General features: G+C 39.8%; 1 protein-coding gene across 1 annotated transcript; it reads left to right on the forward strand. All coding sequences in view use genetic code 11, as the record gives it.

Annotated features, from left to right (window-relative positions):
• Positions 1 to 1,717: 1,717 nt before the first annotated feature.
• Positions 1,718 to 25,052, forward strand: EGR_03472 (Protocadherin-1; the record flags this gene model as incomplete). The annotated part of the gene is made up of 10 exons (XM_024492721.1): positions 1,718 to 1,751; positions 5,352 to 5,737; positions 5,792 to 6,076; positions 8,393 to 9,535; positions 12,941 to 13,247; positions 13,916 to 14,641; positions 16,547 to 16,683; positions 18,908 to 19,513; positions 20,188 to 20,519; positions 24,929 to 25,052. The coding sequence occupies 10 exons, from the start codon at positions 1,718 to 1,720 to the stop codon at positions 25,050 to 25,052; spliced, it is 4,080 nt and encodes a 1,359-aa protein (XP_024352854.1).
• Positions 25,053 to 25,466: the final 414 nt, after the last annotated feature.

Below are 25,466 nucleotides of genomic sequence, written 5' to 3' on the forward strand. Positions count from 1 at the left end.
ATGGTAGAATCAAGTTGTTTTGGTTGTCTAGCCTCTTCTTAAAATATATCCAATTTAACCCACAATTTTGTATTGCGAGGAAGAGTGGTTGGCACAAGACATTGCAGATGATTTGATCACGATATCATGCAAAAGGTGCAGCATTTCATGTAAACTCGGAACATTTTCTCGGTCGTGAAAGTGCTCCAGTCCGCGCGCTTACTATCGAAGAGGAAGGTTCCAACAAACGTGCATTACAGGTGGCATCAGAGTTGCGTCTACAAAAGTCTTAATTAAATAGCTTTCTTTCACTCTCAAATTCTTTTAAACAAAATCTCGAAAACTACTTTCTGAAGGCTGTAACTGAAGTTCTTCCTTTTACTTCTTTTATTATAAATAAGCGTATTACACAAGTAATGATACCTTAAGTCTTTAGGCCCAAAAATAATAGAAAAATATAGCTATTTGGGATTCCTTTGCACTTATGCGTGGGTCATACTTTAGTTCTCTTAGCTGATTGCCGAATTGAGGCAGGCTCTTTTTTTGTGACACCTCTTTCGGTTTCATGCCCTTGGTTTATTTATTTATTTATTCACTTTCATGCATAACCTTTCGTCGAACTAGTGGATAATCGGAAGCGTGGGTCTCCTCATCAAGTCGTGCTTGGATTTTGTGTAGAAAAATAGCTACTTGCTTCATGTCCAGTAACCATGTAGTACTAGGTAAATAATTCAAGGAAGAGAACAAATTCCAAGCGTTGCCACACTTCTAATTTAAACTAGTGCTTTCACATGTGCTACTTAGTATTTATTAGCGGAAATCATATCCCTGGGTTTACTGGGACATAACAAAGCCTTCCTCAGGGCATCATCACGTGAATGAGAAATCCACCAACAGAAATTTGCTTTGACTGCTCTGATTGCCCGAACCGAGAGTGGTGCAAAACTTTTTTGAACGCAGTCATTTGTCTTGCCTTTTTTTCAATTACTTTGACCAATAAATGGCAAAAGTGTGATCTCCTGTACCCTCGTAGGAGGGACTAAAAAGATTTTTGATTATCGGGCTAGACAGACCAGGAGACGTCATCCAGACGAGACCATACACGAGGTCACAGGCAGGAGTAAGCTTCCGTTTGACAATTGGGCAAATGTCGAGGGCTTTTCAAAGGGCACAAAATCGAAGTCTCAGTTCCAAATGGATACCAGATTTTCCCTTTGAAATGAGTGCGAAATTCGCATCATTTGTTTTTCAGGCTTTGCACTAGGAGTATTTACTTCAGTGAGCTCGATTTCAGTCCACCTTTTGAGCACTAACATTTGTGGTTTTGCATTAAAATACTGGTTTATATGCGAGTGAAGGAGTTTAAACCGAATTTCCGTGAAACGTGCTTTATCGGTATGTTGGAGAATGGAAAAATATATATATACATTTTACGTTATTAAAAAGCTGCCTTCAAGGTGTTCACACTTTCAAATATCTCACTTTCATTTTTTGCCATCTTTTAGCCTCGGTCACTCTTTGGATGGTAATGTCTCATCTAAAAAATATTTTTGTCATTTTGAGGAAGTTTCACCCCCTTGTACATTTGTATCCTCCACCATAATGCCTGTGTTCCAAATACGACTGATTTGGTTATAATGCACTGCGTCTGCATTTTCTTCGATTAAGTTTCGTTAAGTAGGGCCCAGTATATTACGGATTCACTTATTTGTCTATTTGGAATCTTAGTTACATACCTATGGAGAACGCTGAAGAACATCATTGCATCACAGGTACGTAGCATGAGTAACCACCACGGGAAGTGTACACCCTAGTAGCATTTGCGCAAAAACAAATCAGACAACTCACATACCTTCTTTTTCTCGTCCAACGAACGTTTCGTACTGGGTCATAAGTGATGCATTTCTTTTTTAATAGCAAAAACCTTGAGTAAATATCCTACATTTGTTAAGTACTTCTATGAAAACCAAAAAAAAGTAATTCCTTGTGAAATAGCCTGACGAAATAACCAAAAGTAGTTGACTATCTAAAGAAATCATTTAGTTAATAATAATGGTAACTAACCTCTACAGAGGTTCTGTGCAAAAAATATTCTTATAAACAGTAAATGTTTATTGTCACAGCTCTTTCCCACAAAATGTAACAATAATCATAGCTACAACTCCAGTCCGGTGCAATGAAATCATAACTGCGAGAATCTGTACCATTTTTTCACAAGCCTCCCATCGTTTCCCTACAAATGCGGGCCAATTAAGACGTGCGTGTGCGCTTGGATGCGTGCGTGGAATTGGGCCAATGGCAGGGCAACTGGAAATGCGTACGTGCAACCTGATCTGAGACGGCGCGTGTGGGGTCGTGGCACATCCGCTCAGACTGCCTACCCGACCTCCTCCAGCCGACAAAAGCGCGCGCACTAGTTCACGAGTCCAAATTGGGGCTCCTCCTTGCTTCACATCTGGACCTTGGATATCTTTGACGCAAGTGAGCGGTTATTGTTCCGTCGCTGCATCATTCTTGCAATTCGTGTCTTCCATTGATAGCACTTACTAAAAAAATATTTACAAGCATTTGGGATCCCCAATATAACTACTTGTAATTTTGCCAATGAAGAAACGCCTATTTTCATTTCCTCCTTGAAAGTGAATACCGATTCAAGTTCAAGTAAAAGCGTCCATCACTCTAAAAAGATACAACTTACAGATACCTTATGTTGCTTTGCAGTGTTCAACATGTAGGAAATGTAGGCTTTGGCTTGTGTATCACATGTGCAAGTTTAGTCTATTCATGTGAATGACAGATTCTGTCTTACAAAGCTTTTTTATGGCAAAACGGGCAAAACGGTGGATGTACCACCGCAGCCCATTTAACTTGCAAAAGACAAAAGCCTTGTATGCATCAGTTTATTTATGGGCGCGCTGGCTACGGCGAATGAATGGCTACTGGGGTTCTAGAGGATCAGTAAACGTTCTCTATTACGAAGATTCATTTGTGACTATCAAACCCTGCCTAATATGAGTGTTGTCGGGATCTTCTTGATTCGTGGCTAGTTTACTCGTTTCATGCTATCATCAAAGAAAGTAGAAAGCTTGTCTGCTTTTAGATAAATTGGGTTAGAGGCATTTTTTCTTCGCTCTTTTACACTTTTGTAAATATTTATGAGAATCCATTTTATAAGCAAGTGTGAACCAGCTCCCGTCTCTCAGCTTTCTCTCTTTGCTACACTAAAAACTCCATTGTCTTCCGCCATCTCGTGGGAGGGGCTATTTTTGTGGCTTGTGGCCATACCTTTTTTAACCCGTTCCTCTTTAACGATAACAACAACAGAAGAAAATAACATTTGAAAATAATGGAATGATCTTTTTCAAGCACTGCGTATGATACTTGCCTTTGCCTTCAACAATTTGTGTTCACCTATGATTTCATTTTATCCACATTCATTTTTGATTGGCATGTCTCCATTAAGGAGACTCCAGCAGAGTTATGTGACGCTGTCATTTGATCTGGAAAGGCATTCACCTTCTTAAGAAGAAATAACAATAATGCTGGGAGAAGTTGTCTCATTAAGTTGGTTGTTACAGTTTATAGGCTTCACTGAAGTCAGCATTTTCGTCTGGACTAAGTTTACCGGATAAACAAAATATTATGCGTTTTTACTCTCGGTTCTTGATGTTTGTAAAAAGAGAACTCATATCATAGCCTCCATACAACGGCTATTATTCAGGAAAGTTTGTCATGCAGAGAGTTTTCAAGGCCTTTACTCTGTCAATCCAAGTTCACTTTTCGTGAGGCATCAGCTCAACTGTAATATACTATTTTTGTTTCTTTTCTTTCTTCTCTCCATCTTTATTTCCTCTTGACTCAGTGTAAATAAAAAAAGGATTTACGGAGTAGATGTTTTTATACTTTTTGACATCATCGTGCTTCACTTAATTTCAGTGTACTCACCTCCTGCCCCACCATTCCTCGGTTGTGCCATATCTTCCCACGGAAAATCAAACTTGTACGACCTCAAGACTCATACGTTTCCTCCCCTCTTCCCCTCTATTTTTGTATAAATAGGTCGGAAAGTCCAAATTTAAAACATTTTAGGCGAAATTACCACAACACTCTATTGGCCAATTAAATTTACTCTGGTAATGTATTCTAGCTCATACTTTTTGCGTATTTATGTTAGTTTTTAATTACCTGTAAAATCTGTCAACTTTGGATGACCTCTGTGACACGAAACTTGGTATGTGGGTGGTCGTTTCTGAATGTGTCTGTGACACCTATGCCACAGTGGATGTTAAACATTAAGTTACTCTGACCTTACAAAATTTACAGGATTTACTACTACCGTGTGCACATCTTCCATCAATTGATCATTCCTGTTATGAAGTACACACATTCTCAATTCTGTATGTCTCAACGCAGATTCCAACCGTTCTATTTTATTTCCCGTCTTTTATAAATGACTATCCCTAAGTATTTTGAAATTGAAGTTGTTTGAGCCAGCAGTCTAAACCACTCTCAATCGCCAGGTTGACTATCTATCCACCTCGCCTCGAGTAGATTAAATAAGCAGGGCTTTTTTGACTTCCTGGGGTGAAGTCGTTTCCTCCACTTCCTAAATTTGTAGAGAAATAGCCACTTTATTGTGTGTGTGTATGCAATCACATCAATGCTTACCGCCTGCCACCCAGGTGGACTAATTTAAGTCAAGTAGGTCTTTTACTAGCTTAGCTAGAAAGGTCTCTATTATGCATCATGTGGGTAGATTTCGTGTCCTACGGTAGTGTCTAATGCGCTGTGGCAAGATTTTGTCCCGCTAACAGTTTGTGCGATCTCCCACATTTTTAACGCTGACAAGACGTAGCCCCTTGTGTAAATCTACAACAATCTACTTTTATTTAATCCAAATGACTTTTATTGGATCACGATTTATAATTGTAGGTTTTTCGACAAAAAACCCACCGTTTTTACTAGTTTTACCAACCAACGAGTCTTTTTCTGAGTAAATTGAAGCTAGAAAACTTGGGAAATCGTCAAAAGCCTAATCCATACCAATATGTAAGCGCTAGATTTGATTGAATATGATAGATTCTGTCTACTAGAGTAAATAACAATAAACCCAACTCTCTTTTTTTAGATCATTACAGTTTCAAGTCATGGTACCATGAATTCGAAGGTGCGAATTCGATGTACTTTCTTACTTATTCTCTGGTCACTTCACGTCACCTTTGCCTGCAAATATCTGCAATTATTTCAAATTTTGGAGACAAATGCACTGCAGAAATCCAACTTGCCCTCTTATGTTCCATCACAAGCTGGAATTGCTCAAGACGTTTCGATTAATCTAACTAAACTCTTCCAAACCGAACTGTCCATCTTAGGAGATGAGGCTCGACAAATTGCCATCTTTTTTACCGATGCGACGGAAAGTCGTCCTTTTACTATCAAACAACTTAGAGACGGTTCGCGTATACTGACCAACGAGCTACCCGTTGATCGGGAGGAAATTTGCAATCCATTCAAGTTTCCCCATCATACTGCCGTGTCTCGTAAGTGTTGTGCAAAAGGGGATAGTGATGATGGATACAAGGAGAATCCGTTCAAATCTCAACTTGATTTCCCGTGCTGTGTCTTCTTGGGTATCACAGTTGAAAGTTATGGGACTTTTGCCCTTCGCATTGACGTAATCGATGTGAACGACAACCCTCCTCGATTCAACCTACTGCCAGAGTTTACTCTGAGTCGTGCTGGTAATGATTTTCCAGGAGTAATTACGATAATGGAGAATACAGCACAAGGAACTATTATTTCCCTTCCACAGGCATTCGATCTAGACGAAGGCAAGAATGCTGACTTGCTGTTCCATGTAGAGAAGAATAGCCCACTGGAAGCTTGGGAACAACATTTTAAGTTACTGTCCGGACCAGACGATCGTTGCATCACAAATTCACTTACTGAGTCACCACAAAGGGATGGGACATTTCCAGCTCTGTGTCTTCTTGGAACAATTGACAGAGAAACTGTCAGTGGCTTTACCTTTGATTTAATCGCAAGAGATCAAGGCGAACCCATGGCTTTAACAACCACTCTCTCAATGTCAATTGTTGTGAGTGTTTTTACTCTATCTGCAAACACGACTCATTAATTATCTTTTTTTGTACATTATGGACAGCTGGAATTAGTAGCTGGTGTTTTTTAGATCGCCAAACCTTCATCTTTATCTAGTTCAGTGTACTGGATAATTAAGTCCAATGCGAAGCTCCACCTTCAGATAATGCAGTTTGATGTTCAAGATCCTACAGCAAGTGATTCAAAGCCAAAAAGATGTTGAGTTCAAGTCCAACTTTTTGATTAGGTGATAAGACTGATAGGTAGAAGCGATTCCCTATCAAGAATTGTCAATTACTTTGACATAATCCCTTGAAATTTATATACGCGACTCAGTTATTTGTTCTGATCTCGACTACCGTATTATTAAAAGAAATTGAATTAGGACTTTTGCCTGTGAGAAAGAATTCGTTTATGTAATTGAATAATCTCCTCTGGAGTAGTGATTTTTAAGGCCTGAGGTTGATGTCGGACTACTTGAAAGAAGAGACGTATCTGCCTGGTTAAAAGGAGAGTATCCATCCCTGGGTAAAAGTCACGAACTGTTGGACACACACACGCATACCAGACTCGCCTTAAAGGTATTTTGTCAGGAAAGGGTTATTTCACACCTAGAACTTGTTAGAGGCTCTCGCCTTCCAACAGACTTTCTTTAAACTCTGCTATTTTTAGGACGGTGCCCTAATATCATGAAGGCATAAAAACTCTTGTGAATATATATTTCCCAGGTAATAGTCGTAAAAGGTGTTGTCTAATGGCTAGCAATGCCCATTCAAAGCTTTAGCCCACTCTGTCTCCTTGGGGTTTTGACAGCTGTCAAGCCCAGTTGATGGCTTTATTTACGGCTTATCATTCGGGTTACACAGCCTTCTGTTTATAAAATGTAACCTTTTCTTAGACTTTTAAACCATCTCGTTTAAGTAGGATTACTGGGTATTTTTCATGGCAAAGGCAGGACTTTTTTCTACGCAAATTCTAAATCACGCACTATTTGTCAAAATTTATGCTGATTTAGCAATAGTAAAATCCCAATTTTAGTCGTTAAAACAGAATAAACCTCGAAAATTTCCATTTTTAATGCGTCACCTTCCTCCGGATACGCCCATCACTGTTTCTCGATTACTAATAACAGGAGTTAATATCTCCTTCACTCTTCCTCACGTCGAAACCTTTTCATTCTCCTCTTTTTTTCCATGCTATCATAACATTCCAACCCTACCCACTTAATGTTAAAGTAAACCGGTCATTTTAATGAGTCCTCAAAAAAAGGAAATTTGACAGATTTTTACACTAGAGATGGTTTCAACCTAACCTTTATATTAGAACTGCTTTTGTGATTTTGAGATGTGGTAATATATCTTCCAAATTAGTGTCTCTAATGTGAATAAATTATGGCAATATCCTTTGAAGTTTATGTCTCCCACGTTTTATTAAAGACAGGTAGTTCGTATCGGTGCTTTGTCTCTTCCCCTTTTTTACGAGCGAAAAACGGGACTCCCACTTTACCGCCTTGCCTTAAAGACGTAAGGTAAATCGAGGAGAAACAGAAAGTAGTTCCTGTAGGCAAAAGCAAAAATAACAGAAAGAGAAAATGCTAACTGACGACTTTTGCAGTCTTTTCTTCTTAAAGATGAGTAGATTAAACTAACTAGGACTCTTTCATACCTAAAAATCGACAAGAAGGCAAGAATTATTAAAGGAAGTATCAAGTCTGCTATTTCCGCTTCACAAATATGATATATGACAATTTGTTTAGATTTCCATTATTTGGTGGAATTAGAGGCGCTGTTAGGTCAGCACGCAAGCATGCCTAATCACTGGGTCGCTTGAGATTGGCAATTCTTTATCTACTTTCCCGACACGTCACTCAGACAATCCTGTTTTTTACCGGAAGAAATGCACTTCAAAATAAATGTCTCGTTGTTAAAGGGTAAAGTAGAATATTATAAGTCAAGTGGTTCCTCTTTGTTATGGTGGGAAAAAAAACATTCTTTGCCGTCATTGCTTGAGCTTTCTCTGAGCCAAGGCGACGCCTTGACAAACATTGTATGAAAATTTTGTTGAGATGTAGGATATTTGAAATATTGATGTATTTTTTTAGCCCGGTTCCTAGCTTTAATATATGCTTGTGTTAGATCTTGCCATTGTTGCAAATGACTGTCAGGAAATCAAACAAAACCATTCCACTGTTGTCATTAATGGAATTCTCAAGGATAATTTAGAGGTTGGTAATATTTCCAACAAAGTTATGGAATTCTTTCCTTCCCTTTTAACTATTCCAGTCATTTACCCATATTTTCGCCATTTCCATTAGGTTTTGGATGAAAATGACAACGCACCGACTTTTAAGCAGAGTGAATTCAAAGTTTTTGTGAAGGAGAATGAAGTTGGCAAGACTTTGGTCCATCTACGCGTCACCGACTTAGATTCGGGTGAGAACTCGCGTCTGAGTTACTCTCTACGACCTGGCGGTCATTTTGCGACAAATCAGAAGCCCCCCAATGAGTTCCTTCTAATGCATGTCCTCGCCTCTCCAGCTCCAGATGGCGTTGTCCTTCGACTTATACAACCCCTGGACTACGAGGCTGTCAGCTCTTTTGACTTTGAGGTGGTGGTTCAGGACCATGGAACACCACGGTTAGCTTCCACTGCTACGGTTTCTGTGGAAGTTCTCAATACCAATGATCAGCCACCAGTTATTCGATTTTTTAACAAGGGTAATTTACTCAACTTTGACTATGCCAGTCTTGAACGGGAAGAAGATACGGACGACCAGTCGCCTAAGGTCATTTGCCACGTTCATGTCCACGATCAGGATACTAGTTTGGATGAGGTTTTTTGTGAAATTAGCTCGCCTCAACGACTGTTTGATCTGCGTGAAGTAAGGAGTGAGAATACAATACAACGAAGGAAGGTTTACGAGATGATAAGTTTGGCTCAGTTGGATAGGGAAAGGGCGCCCAGCTACTTAGTTAATGTTCGTTGTGTTGACGGACGAACAGCCACACGATTAATTGGACAAAGTCAAGTACGTATCATCCTTAAGGATGCAAATGATAATCCACCATTGTTTGAAAAAGATCAATTCTTTGGAACGGTGGGAGAGAATGAGGCGAATGCTCTGGTAGATTTCAGGGACTCATTTATCAATTATGGCCAATCTTCTACGCAATATGTGAGTACATCCCACATTCATGCAACTGATGCAGACGTCGGACCGAACGCTGCAATAAACTATTCACTTGCTCCTTGGAATCGTGAAGGAGATACTAATTCGACAATATCAAAAAAGGAGGATTACGAGTTCTTTCATATTGACAGAATCACTGGACAATTAAAAACACGTGTACCATTGGATTTTGAAGCGAAATCATCGTACTACCTACTAGTGGTTGCTACTGATCAACCTCTGAACGCCTCACAGGCTCTTTCCTCCACAGCAAAGCTGATAATTACGGTAATTTACTTTTCATTTTGCCTTTCTATCTATTTTGGATGGCCGGATAGTGGGTATTACAATTATCATTACTTCTAGGCAAAAAAATCACTTTTTCGGTGTATTAGTTTGTTTACTTGTTTATTTTTCTGGCTCTCAGATTATGAGAACTCATAACATCATACTTTGTTATTCCTAACTTATGGACAGTCGAAGCTGACAGGTTGTTAAATGGGAAACAAGAGTGAGAGAGTTGGTGGATTTATATCCCTCAAACACAACGCTTTAATTATTTATGTGTGAAAATTCGTCACATTGAGGTTCTATCAGATTCTCTCATTAACCTTTTTCTCATTTTTAGTTTTGATTAGTGCATCGACCCCTTTTTATGTTAAAAATGGGGGCTTATCCTCTTTGTCTAATTGGAAATCCACGTATGGCTTTTATCAAAATCTCACTTCACGTCATTTATAGCCTTTTCAGTATGCTTGATGTGCTTATGCGGTAAAAAAGATGCTCAGTGAAGAGAAATGGATATTAGTGTAGCAAATTTAGGAATTTATACGATGTACAAATTAATAAGCGTGCAGTATTGAAGCTTTTTGTGTTTCAAATAGACCACTTTGTTAAGAACTACGGGAATTAAGTGAAACTCACCCCACTTTTATCTCCTTGGGATTTCTGTCAAGGTAGTGTTGGCAAACAGACCCCAACTGGGAGTCATTTACCAATTACATTAGGTTAAAATAAGGAATAAGTTTATTGCCTAGTCACCTGTTTGAAAATGAGTCGTATTAGTTTTTACGGCTCCAAATGCTAATGATTGCTGGGTTGAGATACAAAAAGGCTGCTATAAGAGAGAAAGACGTTAGTTTACTAAATGAGCCAAAAATCTGTTCTCCTTTGCAAAGAAATAATAAAATAAAGTAAGAGTCCTTCCAGTCTAAATTAGGAATTTTAGCTCCAGGTCAACTAGCACTCGGAATAAATACACTATCTTTTTGCCTATTATCTACTGATTTCATGGTTGTGGTTGTTTTGATACCTTGGCACAGCTTCTACCCTTTTTCACATTTGTTATGGGACAGCATGCATCCTTGTACTGACATCACCCCTTTGAATGATAAGCAGTGTCTTTAAAACACCCAAAGCTTCTCCCTATGACAGGTGAAAGCACCTATAATCATCAAGTACCTCCCTTTGCATCACATTCTTCATGTTTTACTTTTTAAAATTAAAAAGAGGGAATTCCTAAGCCTAAATTCAGGAGATTTAGCGTTTGACCTAATTATGTATACCAATTGATCATCTTTACGGAAATGGGCGTGTTTGCATATCATAGAAACTAGAGGTTTATTTTCCCCTTTCGTATTAGCCGTTTTTATCAAACCACGGAAGCATGGTCTGACCGATACAAGGGACCATTAATGCCCTCTTTCAACCTGTCATGGCAACACTAGATTTGTGTACTGACTCATTAATGCCCAATCTATTACTATTGTCCTCCATATTTTAAAGTGTGATTTTTCTCCAAAAGGCAGTTATAGCTTTAACAAAGACGTTGACAAGACTTATAAACGCAAATCCCCATTTGATTATAATTTGTGTATGCCCTTCAAATTACCTTTTCCATTCTATAAAACGCTCCTATAGGTAATCTTACCAACCGTCCAAAAAGTAAAATCCTTTCCACTCTTTTTCTTTGTACTTTAAGTGAATTTCTTCTTTCTTTTATGTGATCAAACTATATTAAGGTGATTCACTCCTCTTACAAAATACACGCAGTCATTCAGTTAGTACTCCAAAATTGTGTTCATAAAGAAAAATTTTTGTTATAAAAAACCCTCTTTACTCCAGCTAGCCTTACTGTTTTTAAAATTTGCAAAAATGTGCGGAAGTTTTAAATGCTTCTCGTATCAATTTCCGTGTTTCGTGATCTCAATTTTCAGTAAATTAGTGTGAGCACGGATGTTGTCAAGACCTCAACCTGAGCAAATGAGACATAAGAACGTCTGTATGGAAACCTTTTATGCCGAGCAAGTGCCCACTCCATTCACTGATGCAGTTCTTTCAAGTGGTAAATCTTCTCATACCATTTTGGATGGCCTTCACCTTGCAATGATCAATAAGGAGAGTACCTGATGACAGGGCAAAAGGGAAGTGCTCTGGAATGTTTGAGAATTGGTCATGAAAAGAGGAAATTCGAGTTACCAACAGAAACCTGTAGAGCTGTAGTTATCCTCATCAGAGACACTATTAAAATGGAATTAAATAACTTCATATGCATTGTCATCAATCCGGGTACTAGATTTGTCCATTATACTAACTGCTTGGCATGCGTTTAGAAGATGTTTGACTTTTTGAAAGCAAAGTCTCAAAGTAGAGGTACTAATCTGGGGATTGTAGGGTGTGCATTATAAATTCATGTTTAACGCCAAGCAGTCATTACCTCTGGGAGCTACACATTTCCTCGACTTGGTCGAGTGACTTCGTCCTTCGTGCCAGAAGATGGCGCTTATTGAAACGTGGAGACGGTAAGCCCAAAGCAAGAGCAGCGTGGAATGCCGCACTTCCAACTCTCGGCAGATAGCTAAATGCTCCGATTTCTATCACCCGAAAAATACCCTTTGACTCTCATCATCATTCATTGTTTAATTTTTTCCCCAATGGGTGTTTTTTGTTAGTAAGCCCCTTTCCATATGAGTACGGGAAGTTATCAAAAAATAGAGCAATTTTCTGTTTAATTTCTCGTGGCGGTATGAAGTTGCGATGACTTTTAGTTGTTTTAATCATTCAAAAACCAATTACTTCCACTCCTTTTGCGGTTGTTACCTTTACTTAATACTTCGTTCCACTTTCCTTATAGAGGCTGCTTTTTTTTATTCCCACTACCTCAATTTGCGTGATTACGCGCCTTCCATGTTCTACCCTAACAATGTCACAAACTTGTTTAAGTCAATGCGATTACCGATTAAGTTATTATGGAATGCAATGGAAAGTAGTTCCCACTAATTTTATCGTAAAAGTGACGTCCGCAGTAGTAGTAGTAGTAGTAAAACTTGAACTCGGGAAAGGCAAAAACGTTGCTAAAACTGGCCACATTTTGCTCTGCGATTCACTCCATATAGTAAACATCAGGTGCCTAGCCGCTGTCATCTAGTGGTGACTGGAGGTAAAACGGAAAACAGATGATGTCGAATAGATTTGTGCCCCGCGATTTAGAGTTTCACGAATCTGAATGCAAATGTCGAATTAAACCACAACTTCACCAGGACATCCATGAAAAGTTATTTGAAAGTTGTACAAGCCCCTTTTGAAGTAAGAAAAACAAATTCAACTTGATAAACGCTTGAGCTACTCTTTTTGTAAAATCAAATGTGCATCACTTGTGGACCATTTTTAGTTTATCCGATGTATACTTAACAGGTAAAAGACTTGGATGACAACCCACCCACAATGCTGCACCAAAATTACTCCTTTGAGGTGACAGAAAGCATGCCAAGTCACACTATCGTCGGTCGAGTTGAAGCCACTGATGCTGACAGTCTGCCCGAGAATCGTATCATCAGCTATCAACTGCGGACACCCACCGTGCCTCTGCCAGGTGATGACAGTGCTGTCTCCTCTGCAGCTGCTAGTGCCACAACTTCGACTGCTTCTACTACTGCTGCCCTTCACTTCTTCACTATTGACAGGCTAGTTCGGCTTATTCTACTTGATTTACTGCCTGATTGTATGCACTGCCTTCTTTCCTTTTTTCAAGTCAGTGGTTTAAATCAGTTGGGGTTGTCACGTGGAAAAAAATGCGCCAATAGGTCCATCACTTCATCCTTCATTTTGCTTTCTTCTGATAATCTAACTATAAAAAGCAAAAAATAGGTCTGTTGTGCGTACATCTACACTTTTCAAGCAATTATTTAAAAGTTTAATACATTAACTTTGGGCGATTTGTGCACGCTCTGATATTATCTAAGTAGGTGATTGCTGAACTTCCTGATGTTTGCATGATCCACGGTTTCTAGCTTTTCTCAAGTCATAGAGGTAAGCTCCCGTTTTATTACTCATTTGCTTTTAAAAAGGATCCCGTACCTCAAATTTCTTCTCTGTCAAGTGTCCTCTTGTTCTTGTCACAAATAAGTGGAAATTAATCCTACATCTATTTTTGGCCGTAATCTTCCGTATCCTCATTGCCAATTGGATTATTCACAACCACTGGGCAAAAGCTGAAGAATGGGTAGCCCTAAAACTATAAAACACTATTTTTCAGGCATTCTGGCGTTATTCGCACGAAACGTCCACTGGATCGTGAACAAACACCAAAGGTGACGCTGGAAGTTGTTGCTTACTCGGGATCCCCTGGACGGTTTCGAACTAATAATATCAACCCATCGTCTTCCACAGCAACTGTTGTTATCACCATCCTGGATAAAAATGACAACGCGCCCTATATGGTTTCACTGGCTTCACCAGATAAAAAAAGAGTCCCCCTTGCTGAGGTGATTATTCCTTCGGACAAACTTCAAGGTAGACCGCCCATTTGCGTTCCCTTTCCTTATGCATTCACCGATGATGACGAAGAGTTCAGCGGTAATGGAAATGCCACTGTAAGTCTGGACAGCAATCCAAACTTTGAACTCAGTGAGGACCGAAGCAGACTATGCCTTAAGGTGGATAATAGGAAGGGTAAGAAGAAATCTATAACACCTCCACCCCCCGGTCAGTATTCGTTGAATCTGCTGGCTCAGGACAACCCCAAGGAGATCATCCACCGACTAACGAAGCGATTTCCCCTACGTGTGATTATTCAAAGCCCTCTGCAGGATTTCACTACATCACTGGGTACACCGAGGCACCAAGAGTCGGTATCATTATTTAAGTCGTCACGAATGGTGGAGGAACCTGTGAAGCGACAGCCAGGGAAGTCAACTGCAGCAGGTCGCATCCTTGGTACAATTCAACGACCATCTTCTACAACATCCAACCGAGGTGTAGGCAGTAGTTGGGAGCACAGAAATGTTACAGTTATTGCCGTTTTAGTGTGTATGGCTTGCATCCTCTGCGTTATCCTCTTGGCTATTCTTCTCTTCATGAAGAAGTGTACACATATGAAAAATTTCATCGTCAAAGGTAAGCACCATTGCTTTAGCTACTAGTGATCCGTATCATATCAACGAGTGTTGTTTTTCTTACAACAATGTGTCACATTGGAAGTGAATTATTTGACGATTGATCAGATTTGTTACGATTAACAGGTCTTTTCATGATCATACTTCTGATAATATGGTTAACTTAATGCTTCTATTAACAAGTGTTCCTCTCGGCTTCTTTATCACTATTGCATATTAGACTGAGGATACCAATTACTCAATACAAAGTTTGGGTCTTAAAACAGATATAAACTTTTGAGTAAACTGACAGAAGAGTAAATATTTTCACCCAAACTTTTATGTATCTTAAATGGTGTTGACTCCATGCAAAGTAGTCTTTTCCTTTAACCTAGTCATCTATAAACTGCACAAAAAGGCTGAGTTCCGTTTCTTTATAATTTGCAGCTTTAATATATATTTTCGTTTGAAACAAAAACTGATATAGTGTCGTACATTATTGCCAGAAGGTACTAGGGATGTCTGAAACCTCAGAGGTTGTGAATGTGCGATTGGTCCGACTACCATCTCCTTCATCCTCTTCATCTCGATTTTTGAGCTCGGCTGTGTCAAAGGCTTTGTAATGATGAGAAAGGAGCTTTCCATGGTGGGGTGGCTTCTGCTTCATACGGTGGTGGATGCAGATTTCACAATAGATAAGACCATACTTTTTGTGAATGTGAGGTGATTTCGGCAGCTATGTGAGTGTTATGTTTTTAATATTCACGCTTGAACGCAAATTTCTTCAGAATAAACTATTTCATCATGCTAATCAAAACAAAGGCCTCGATTCAATAACCAGGTAAACGAATGTAATGAACAAATGCATTGGGTCTAATAAACACAATACTAAGGTGATTAATAGCTCCCTTGGAGTTTGTAATCCTCTCGAAGTGGGATAAATGATATTCGAAGTTTTAGGCAGGGAAGTTTCCTTCAACGAATTAATTTTGGTATCCTAATCACGAGATGGTAGGCGTTTTGTTGATTAATGTTGAGCGGTGCAGTATGGCTGAAGAATTGGCAATTCATAACCGTGGGTACATTCGAAAGTTTGTATTTTCTCTAACAATATTTCATCACATGGAGGGAGAGAGAGGGAGATAATTATCACCGACCCGTTTTACTGCGTGCATGCCAATGTGGAGAAAATGAGTGTGATTAGAAGCAGTTTCATGCAGAAGAGCAGCTACGGCTGCAACAATGATGGCCCTATTTCCCTCACCCAGCGAGTGTCAATGACGGCCGCTGGCTCCCACGCCCATATCCCTTTACGTGCCTCCTCTCAACCCCACTGCCTCCCCCAACCCCCATCTTCCCCTCTCAGTTATTTTGACGTCTCTTTCGCCGGGGTGATGCCATCGTCTCTGTCTCACCTCGCCACCTCTTCGCCTTCTCCTACCCTTACATCATCCCTCCTGCATTCTTCCATCCTTTAAGCTATTTCCTGTGATTGACGAGAGTGAGTTCAAGATAAATTTAAAGATGCTTTACCTTCTGAGTGTAGTCAGCAAAATAACTCAACTTCGGGATTTGTATTTGTAAAATTAACTTCAGATTGACAAAAGAGATTTTCCTCACCTCCCTTTTACACGCGTTTCTTTTGGAATTTTTTGCAATATGCAAGAGAGAGGTTTCACCCACTAGATTTGAGTAGTCTCCACTGCCGTAGAATTGCTAATATTTTAGTCTTAAATGGCCAGCTGGAATTTGGAATGTCGTAGGCCATGGTTAATTTCTTTTTCTTTTCCGTCGTAATTCCCTTTCCACTTCTTTTTAAACAAAAGTTAATTCTATGAGATTTTTCAAATTCTCAAACAATACCAGAGAAAAAGGGAAATTTTCAGATCAAACAAGGTGGTCTTCAGGTGTTTCGCTTTCGTTTCAGATCATCACCGACCTCAATCGCAGACAAGTGGTCTTAACGCTCCAATCTCCGTGACACTGCACGACCTTTCCCCTAAGGCTGGAAAATTTACTACCATTGGTCGTTATCCTCCCTTCAAAACGGATCTCTATCCCTGTGTAAGTGCAAAACTCTGCTTACTCCCTAATTTGACCACTTTACTAGTTAATCTCTCCTATTGTGACAGAGAACTTTTTAGAACCTGACCCAAACTATTTTGATTTTAAATTGGGCAAAGAGCTTTTGTGGTGTCTCGCCAGACATTGCGAACATGATTTTGCTACCGCCAGAGAAGACGCCTGTGGGGGGGGGGGGACGGGGTGGGGAGGAAGCGATAAAATCGAAAAAGGCGTTTTTTTACATCCTAAAAATCGACTTAATTTTACTGGTTTCTAAGACGTGTCTCACTGCCTTACTGCCTCGATTGATGAGTAAGGGGGGTCTCCACGTCTACTTGAAGTCTTCTAAATTTAAAGACTTTCCAACAGGTACGACCCGTCTTCTATGCGGTTAATCAAGTTTAATTACTCAACCGCAAACTTGCTCACTCATTATTTATGTTTACAACATCTTAACTTTGTGAATTAGATCAGTAAAAAGTACCACCATCTTTTTTCCTTTAAACAGATATTTATTCTATAACTCTGTTTCTGTGTCCCACCATCTTTATCCATGTTGCTGAATATATGTGGTTGTCAAAGATAATATCTCATATCATCGGGAGTAAGTGGTGCACCTCGAGGGAAGGGCAGACCCAGACACAATTTTTCTTCTACCTTGGCGGGAGAACGATTTATTAATCTGCAATTACCTATCAAATTCAAATGAAGTGTTGGATTATTAGTTAACTTGAATGAAAGCAATGCTCTGAGGTCTTGCAAATCACACTATCGCGAGCTTTTTTTAAGTAGTCTGTGGAGGCGTGCCTACCTTTTAGTTCCCAGCGTAAGGTAAAGTGAATGGCATTGTTTTAACAGTCAAAAGTCTCGGTGTAATGGAAAGGGACTTTCTTTTCTTTAACTGAATGGAGTGGAAACATGTCTGGGAGTTTTATGATTCACAAACAAATTCGATAAGAATGTCTCCTTTTGGGCATTAATTCTACACCAAAAGCACTGTATACGCTAAAATTCCGTTTTTTTACCACCAGGAATGAGATTTAGTTATTAAAATACATTCCCTTAGTTTGATCCGTTAGTGTCTCTGGGTAAAATTGTGGTTTCGCTGGCTAGAGAGATACAAAAATAATTACTAGCTAGGAAATTTTATTACCTTTTGGTTAACTCATAACTTCTATTGGCGTTTTTGTTCCATTACGTGAGAAGTGCAGCATTAAGGAAGACATTTCTCCTCCCAGTAGCGTAGCGATTACCCATCCATCTCGCCTTTGTGCTTCCGTTCCTCCCTTTCTCCCTATTACTGCATCGGAAAATGATTTAAAAATAGGCATTAAAATGACAAATTCCTGATCTTTGCAACGTTTCGAGCTTTGTGGTCAATTATCGTACACAGGCTTCAAATTTCCCAAGTTGTTCCTGTCACCCACATTCCAAACATTTGATAACCGGTTGTACTCCATCCTTCTATCATTTACTTTACCATTCCGTGGTGAAGGGTTATCTGCAGAAGTTTTTTGATGAATCAAAAAGACTATTTAAAAGCAAGGAATAACCACTTGACACTTAGTATTCCTTAACTTAATTCCGAAACTGACAAATTGCCAATTGAGCTGACTTTATGCAGACAATCGTGTAAATTTTTTCCTCTCCTTCAATTACATCATTCAGACACGAGTTTTTAACGTCGGATTTTTAATGAATACTTTGACTATTCAATCATTTCCATGATCAGTCCACTTTGTTGTCTGACATAGATGACATGACATCGCATTCGATGACTTTCTTTTCAAATGGCTCTCAACTCTCTGACCACATTTGATTGTAATGAATGCTTTGCTGTGTTTTGTTGTCTTGATGGGACAAAAGACTGGTCTCATTAATTTGAGTGAGAGCTAATAAGGCTAAGATGAATAATTTGCAGGTTGTGCTGACTGCATTCTCCTTTTACCCCAGATAGTGTTTCCATCAAAAAGACTTGGAGCTTATAAAATAAGTGTTGGTCGTTTTTGGTCATTTTGACTTTAGCTTTTCGAGCATGTTTGAAGTTTTTTCATACGTGGAATTACATATTTGGATGACCTTTTGGTTTTCCTTACGTTGTCAGAGACGATGTCCGTAAATTACTAGAATTGTTGAATTTCATTTGGTTTCGGATCATTTTTAAAAGGTAAATGACTTATCAAGCCTCTTTTGTCTAAGCGCAAAATGCATTTCCCTTCAACAGATTGACATCCAATCCCAAATGCTAGTAACAGTACCGCCTGGATCGGAGAATAGTTTCACCATATCGCCAACCGGACAACTTATGGGAAGCGCGGTTTACACTGACGATGCTAGCCAAATGACCCCTCTTCTTACTCAAAAGAACAATCTCATGATACCTGCTTGTCATGGAGATAGCTTACAAAAGGTTTCTTTCGGTCCCATTTATGGGACCGCCTGTGTGTCTGGGCCACGTCCTCCCACTGCGTCTGTCGCCAAGTCGTCCATGTGCTCTATTCCCCTTGTGGCTCAGTATGCCTCCCAGACTCCAGTAACCACCACATCACCATCTAGAACCCAAACGTATAGCGCTCTTCTTCCCTCAAAGTCATACAATGAATTGCTTCACTGCTCTTCAACGAAAACTAGTACTCTTGGTCGTCAACAGCAACAGCCATTGCTAGCTGCCTACAACAATGTTGGAAAGAAATATCAAGAGGACTACCAGATCCCATCGGCACAGACAGCTGCTCCTGATGACCTCAATTCTGCTTCCCTGAACTACAATTCAACTGCTTCCTTCACTCCTCTTCAGCTGACTCCGTCCTCTAGCCGATCACCCTCTCGTGTTACAGACCCTTGCGGCTGCGGACAAACTAGTTTTGTCTAGCCATTCTGTCCGATCATCTTACTACGCGTCAATTTGTGCTACCTTTGAAAGTGTGCATTATGTATATACATCCTATCGAATCCTATTTTGAAAGCTTGATAATATCGCTAGCCTAACTACATTTTCGGTCGTGTCTGTTGATCCAAGACGAAAATGTGAGTCCGGTTATCTCTTAACTTTGATCTGCCCTCCTTTGTTCTAAATATAAAGCATAATACGGGGTTTGGAAAGTGATGTTCATCGTACATACCAGTTACGTGAGGGCCAACCATGTTATCAAGGCTTTCTTTTTGCTTTCGTGAAATACATTTGCAACGATAGCCCACTTAAGCTGTTTTCTTTTTTTTCAATTTTTAACTACCTAGATGACCTACTTTTGTGTCGTTCAGTGTCGAATTTGTTTCAAGAAAAAGTATGCTCAAAAAATGCCCCAATCTTGGCACGCCGATTGATGAAAGGAGGGGCAGCGTTAAAGTTTTAACGCACATAGATGTATATGTAAATTTTTTGAAACCCGCTACCGTAATAAAAGCAATAAAATGCAACTGGAAATCTCCGAGAAAGGTTGGATGTATGCGTAGAGACAAAATATACATTCTGCCTCTCCGCAAAAGTGGCCGTGTTTCCCATAGGGAATAGCACGAAATTCGGAACCTCTGCAGCCCCTTCAGCCCCATGCCCCGATTACCATCTCACACACATTTGGCAAGTGTGGCACACACACACACGTGCTCCCTCTCTCTTCCTCGCCTCCTCACACACGCGCTCGTCTTTTGGTGGGACTGCAGCACACGCGAAAGCTTTTAGACCACCTCACTCCCGCCCTCCCTCCCTCCCACCTAAACCGCCTCCCACTACCGCCGCCAGTGCCGCCGCCGCTACCGCCGTCTCTGCGACTCAGGCCACGATTAGCAGTGCCTTCCCATCTGGACGAACTAAATGGCGCCGCCGGTTGTTGTGCTTTGTAAGCATGTGTGTGTGTATGAATTACTTGAAGTGCTTGTGCTCTGAAGCATTTTCCGAGATGCGCTTATAGACAAATGCGTGGAGTGTAGTGACACGTTGCGGAGTAAAATCTGAGTTTATTAGTCATACCGAGAGAAAGTTGGGAAAGTCTCACAGCAGGTCAGTCATGGATAAACTTCCGGGGTGTAATTTAGTATGTTCTGCAACTGGACTATTATGCGACAGTGTTCATGGTAAACTAAGACTGGATTTTTAAATACGAAGTTCAGAGGAACAGTAGTAAATAATTTCGTAAACGAATCAAACAATTCGTTTTGAGAAAACCAAGGTTCATACAAATTAAAACAAATTTGTCAGCTATGTACTGTATAATTAATTGATTGTTTAGTTTCCATTTTTTTTATTTCTACACATTGTCTTCATTTTAAGGTCACTTTTACAAGGTGATTAGATAAATACCTAATTATTAAGTGTTTAACCAATCTACGGTTTGAAATGCCCCGCCTTTAGTGTCATCATATCAAACGCAGGATCATGTTGACATACGGTAAGGAAAGTAGTTTTGCTGTCCTCAAACATTGGAAAATCCAATATTTACCCTTTTTAATAGAGAATGAGCCATAAGTTTTGGGTATCATAAGCCAGAGATGCCTATTTAAAGGAAATGATTCACTCGCAACAAAGTTAAATAGAACTGGCTAAATCTGACACTATTATGCACGGCTTGCCAAAATTTTTGTTCTAAAATCGGCCTATGTTGAATGAGACAACTAAAAAGGAAGAACCGAAGGGAAGGATCAATTAACAACACGGGTGTGCTGTGCTCTCAACATCTGCTTCTGGATTTTCCAGTAGTCTGGCTTCTAGGAATTTCAAGTCAACCAATTTACAGGTGGAATGTTAAATGTAATCTAAAGTGCTTGTTAAATAAATGTACGAAATGTGTGTCTAGTCTTTTTGCCAAATCTGTAGTGTACACTTTGTGGAATTTTGTTCTTTTTGGCAGACAGGATTCACACCATGTCACACATCTACAAGAAGTCGGTTTGAGAGAATATTCGGGTATATGCTGGTGCCTTGGATTCATGGTGTAGCCTTTTTGTCTCCTTCATACACCTTCTTTATTTTGGATTTTTAAATTCTGTTTTCGCTCTTCACTTGCGTGACTCATTTTGCAGGCGTTATATCGCTTTTTTGAAAGAAAATACAACAAGAAGAAACAAGTAGAATGTCAATGTTACCGTTCTCGGCCCAGCCATTCTTCACCCCATTCGTTAACTCGGTGACACTTTTGCGGTAAATCTGTTTAAAATTCTGTTATGATCTAGTGTTTATGTGAGTGAGCCTAAATCCTGTTGTGCTCCCAATCCGAGTCTTCAGGAAAGCAAGCTACAATAGGAAAGTCTCTAGTTGCCGACACATGTGAATAGACAGGGGACAGGCCTCGTGTCTACATGACAGCTGGTCGACCAATGGAGATTTCTGGGGGCACAGGGTGGACCCTAGTTTCGCAGCATCGATTGGCCTTGATCACATAGTGATTATTAGAACGCTTAAAGTCTATCTGCACATTATCATGGCCGATCAAGGAGATTGGGGGAGATCACGATATTCTAGAATGTTAGAAAATTGAACGCGAAAAGAAGGCCTCAAAGAAGTCAAAGTAGGAACGATTTCTGTGGTTGCGGACAGCCCCAGCGAGCGTATATTTGCATTGTGCAGTCAAAATCTTTTTTTCATAAAATACAGCGAAATGTGAAGAACAATGAAGATTATACAAAAGAGTAAACGCAATTTAAACCGGAATGACGAAATTACAAAAGGCAGTTAAAAATGCTAATGCACTTGCCTATTTGGCACAGGTAAGAAAGAGGGAGGTAATTAGCACAGTTCGTCGTCAACAGCCAGATTAATATCAAATGACCTACCAAATTTTTTTGTAAAAAAAGCTCGATGGACCATCGATGACAATTAATGACTAATTCTTCTGCCAAGTCTAATGTTAAGACGTCTTACTTAAAAGAGAGTAATTTCTCAAAATCAAAAATGTGTGTTATGGGGCTTGAATCACTCCCTAGAGGACAGTTTCATACACATCTGCACTCACATTAAAAATGTATTAGGTGAGGTGGTTGATACTTCGTATTTGTTTGTGCATCCCAAAAATCACCTTTTCACATAGGTATTATTGTTTAAGACGCACTAGAAGTGCGAATTTATGCTACATCATCGAAATTTGGTAAATGCTGCCTGTTGATTTGCGCTCTATGCCTATCTTTTATTGCAATTGTAAGTGCTCAACGAGAAATTGGCTTGCTTTCAGTGTATCACTTTGCTCCTAGAAGCTGCCTTTTCTTTTCTCTTTTGCACGTTTTCATGGCATTACCCAACCCTTGTGCCAAGAAAAGTTTGATAAGCATCGAATGGTAAAACATCAACAGGGCGACATGGAGGCCGAGGATGAGGACGAGACAGCATCCTCCTTCCAATAATAAAGTACAAATCTTCTCAAGGTTGGGCTTTGCGGCGGTTTGAGGTATGGGGACGTGTTGCTGTGCTGTGTCGTTGGTATAAGAATGGTATCTTCCTCCACTGGCTGGATGGTTGTGACCAAAAGAGGCGTTTGGCTTGCATAAAATCAAGACATATCGAGCAGCATCGAATCAGGTCGATGGATCTTAGACGCAAATGTTGTTGAAGTCTACATGAAGTGAACAATTCGTGATCGAACAATTGCGTCTGCAGTGTGCTATGCGGTACCCACAGAAAGACTAGTCTTGCCCTGTGGAGATGGAGTGATGTCTATTTTATAAGTAGGGCATGGGTAGCGAGATAGATGGTTTGGAGATAATCTACGGTATGTCTGAGTCATTCATAATCGAAACCACCGGTTTAAATTATTCTAGACAAATAGTTACACTACTGTGTACCGTCCCTTCTCCAAATACTCTGCAATTTTTACAAAGGAGCTTTAGAATGGAATCGGAATTCTCAAAACAGACAGATTAGAACTACATTCATAAAGTTCAATCTGCGTACTGCAATCCAGCGGCGGATTGAAGTAAACTACAAATATAGACTGATATGTCCATAGACTGACATTAATCCATGCTTCATAAAGCATCCGAACAATGCGACCCTCTAAGTCATTGTTAGGGAGTGATGCAAAATGCCACCTTTCATAAATGCGTTAGGATAGTTTTGCTAGGTTAGTCTACCATTATCATTTGCCTACCAAACTCAGTATGCACATAGAAACTGACTGTTTTATAATAAACAAATTAGTTACCAATCAGTTTTTGATCCAGTTTTATCTGAGAAAAAAGACGAATGATGGTGATTATGCGTTTCTAGTATTAGGCTAATCATTCACTCACCCTTCCAATCTATAAAAGCATTTTGCCCACAAAAATGTAGGCAAAAAATGCGAATCTTAGAATGGAAATGTATTGTTAAGATGAAAAAGTGGAGGCCAAAAAAATTAAGTTATATTTGCCACCCTGTAGATAAAATTTTATTGTGCCTCTTCAGTAAGCCCAGTCTAGAATTAAGTAATGCAATGAACCAATGAAATGGAACAAATAAATGAATGAATTTGCAATATTTTAGTCGAGCAAATTATAGGGAAGTTAAATATTGCGCTTATGTGATGATAGTGGCAATCCTGTGTTAATGCAACCACAGGCCATGAATTCAACCGAATTGCTGTGGTGATGGCAAAGATCGCTCAATCTATCAGCCATTACTTCGGCATTGTAAATTTTAAATGCCTTGCAATATTAGCACTGACTCTGAGGGCTTAAAAATTCCATTCAAAGATTATTTAGCCGCACACGCGAAGGTGGTAATTCAAGAGAGTCAAAGTAAATAAGGCGCATGGGCCTACTTTAGGCGCTTAACTCGTCCGGAAGGGTGGCCAAGTGGTTTATAACGCCTCCCCTCCACTTACCCTTACACCTCTCTGTCAGAACATAAAGGTGCGAGCCTGATTGACCGCCTTAACACATCATCATAACAGGCTTTTGAAGAGTCTTCTTCTAAACGCATTAAGTCTTTCACCTCCTCCCCCCTCCCCTCACCTTCTCTTCCCATTCCGTGCCCTCTCGTCAAGACCTTGTGTTAATGCCCACCTGTAATTAGCTAGGCGCCAGGCTATTGTTGGGTTGGGCCATTCATGCAAGCAGAGCACAATCGTAACAAATTAATTTCACCTTTTCATCTAACTTCTAGGAGCGCTTTCTTAGAAGTCAGTGATTTTTACGCATTCTAATGAGACGCGTAAACTTTCTTTAGCAAGGAAAAGTAATGCCAGGAAGTATTTTGATGATCACATCGCGAAGGCTACGAGGGTTTTGGATGAAATACGTAAAAAGAGCCATTACGGTCTTTAATCCATTTTAACTCTAGAGGCAAACAACCGAACCTAGCTCTTGGACACCTCTCCCTTTCCATCCCACTTTTGTCTCCCAAATGTCCATTCTATTTCGCGCCTATTCGTGTCCACAAAAAGGCCTTCCTAAAGTGGCTCTAGAGGCGCCAATAAATGCGACCAGTGTATATTTCTGTAATGCAATACCAGAATTGCTATTTAAAGTTATTTTTAAGTTGATTAGCTACCACGTACTGGACATTTCCCAAATACCATACACACTTAAAGGGAGGGGCTTTTGAACCTCTTCTCATTGCTCTGACTCATCCGGCATATTAAAATATAGTGGAGGGTCAAAAATAAGTAAAAGGGTTTAAAGACACAATGTGGACTGGTATACCGATGGATTAATGCCATTTCAATAACGGACCCCTAATTACACAACGTCTTTGTAGCAGGCTATACCAAAGCCATTGCCTTGGAAACCCACCTTACAGACCTCCCTTCCCTATGGTATTAGCGAGAGTAACTCGAGGATAATTGCAAAGATTTCTTACTTCTAGGTAGATGGTTTGA

This window comes from Echinococcus granulosus (assembly GCF_000524195.1).
Source record: "Echinococcus granulosus chromosome Unknown EG_S00018, whole genome shotgun sequence".
Taxonomy (NCBI): Eukaryota; Metazoa; Platyhelminthes; class Cestoda; order Cyclophyllidea; family Taeniidae; genus Echinococcus; species Echinococcus granulosus.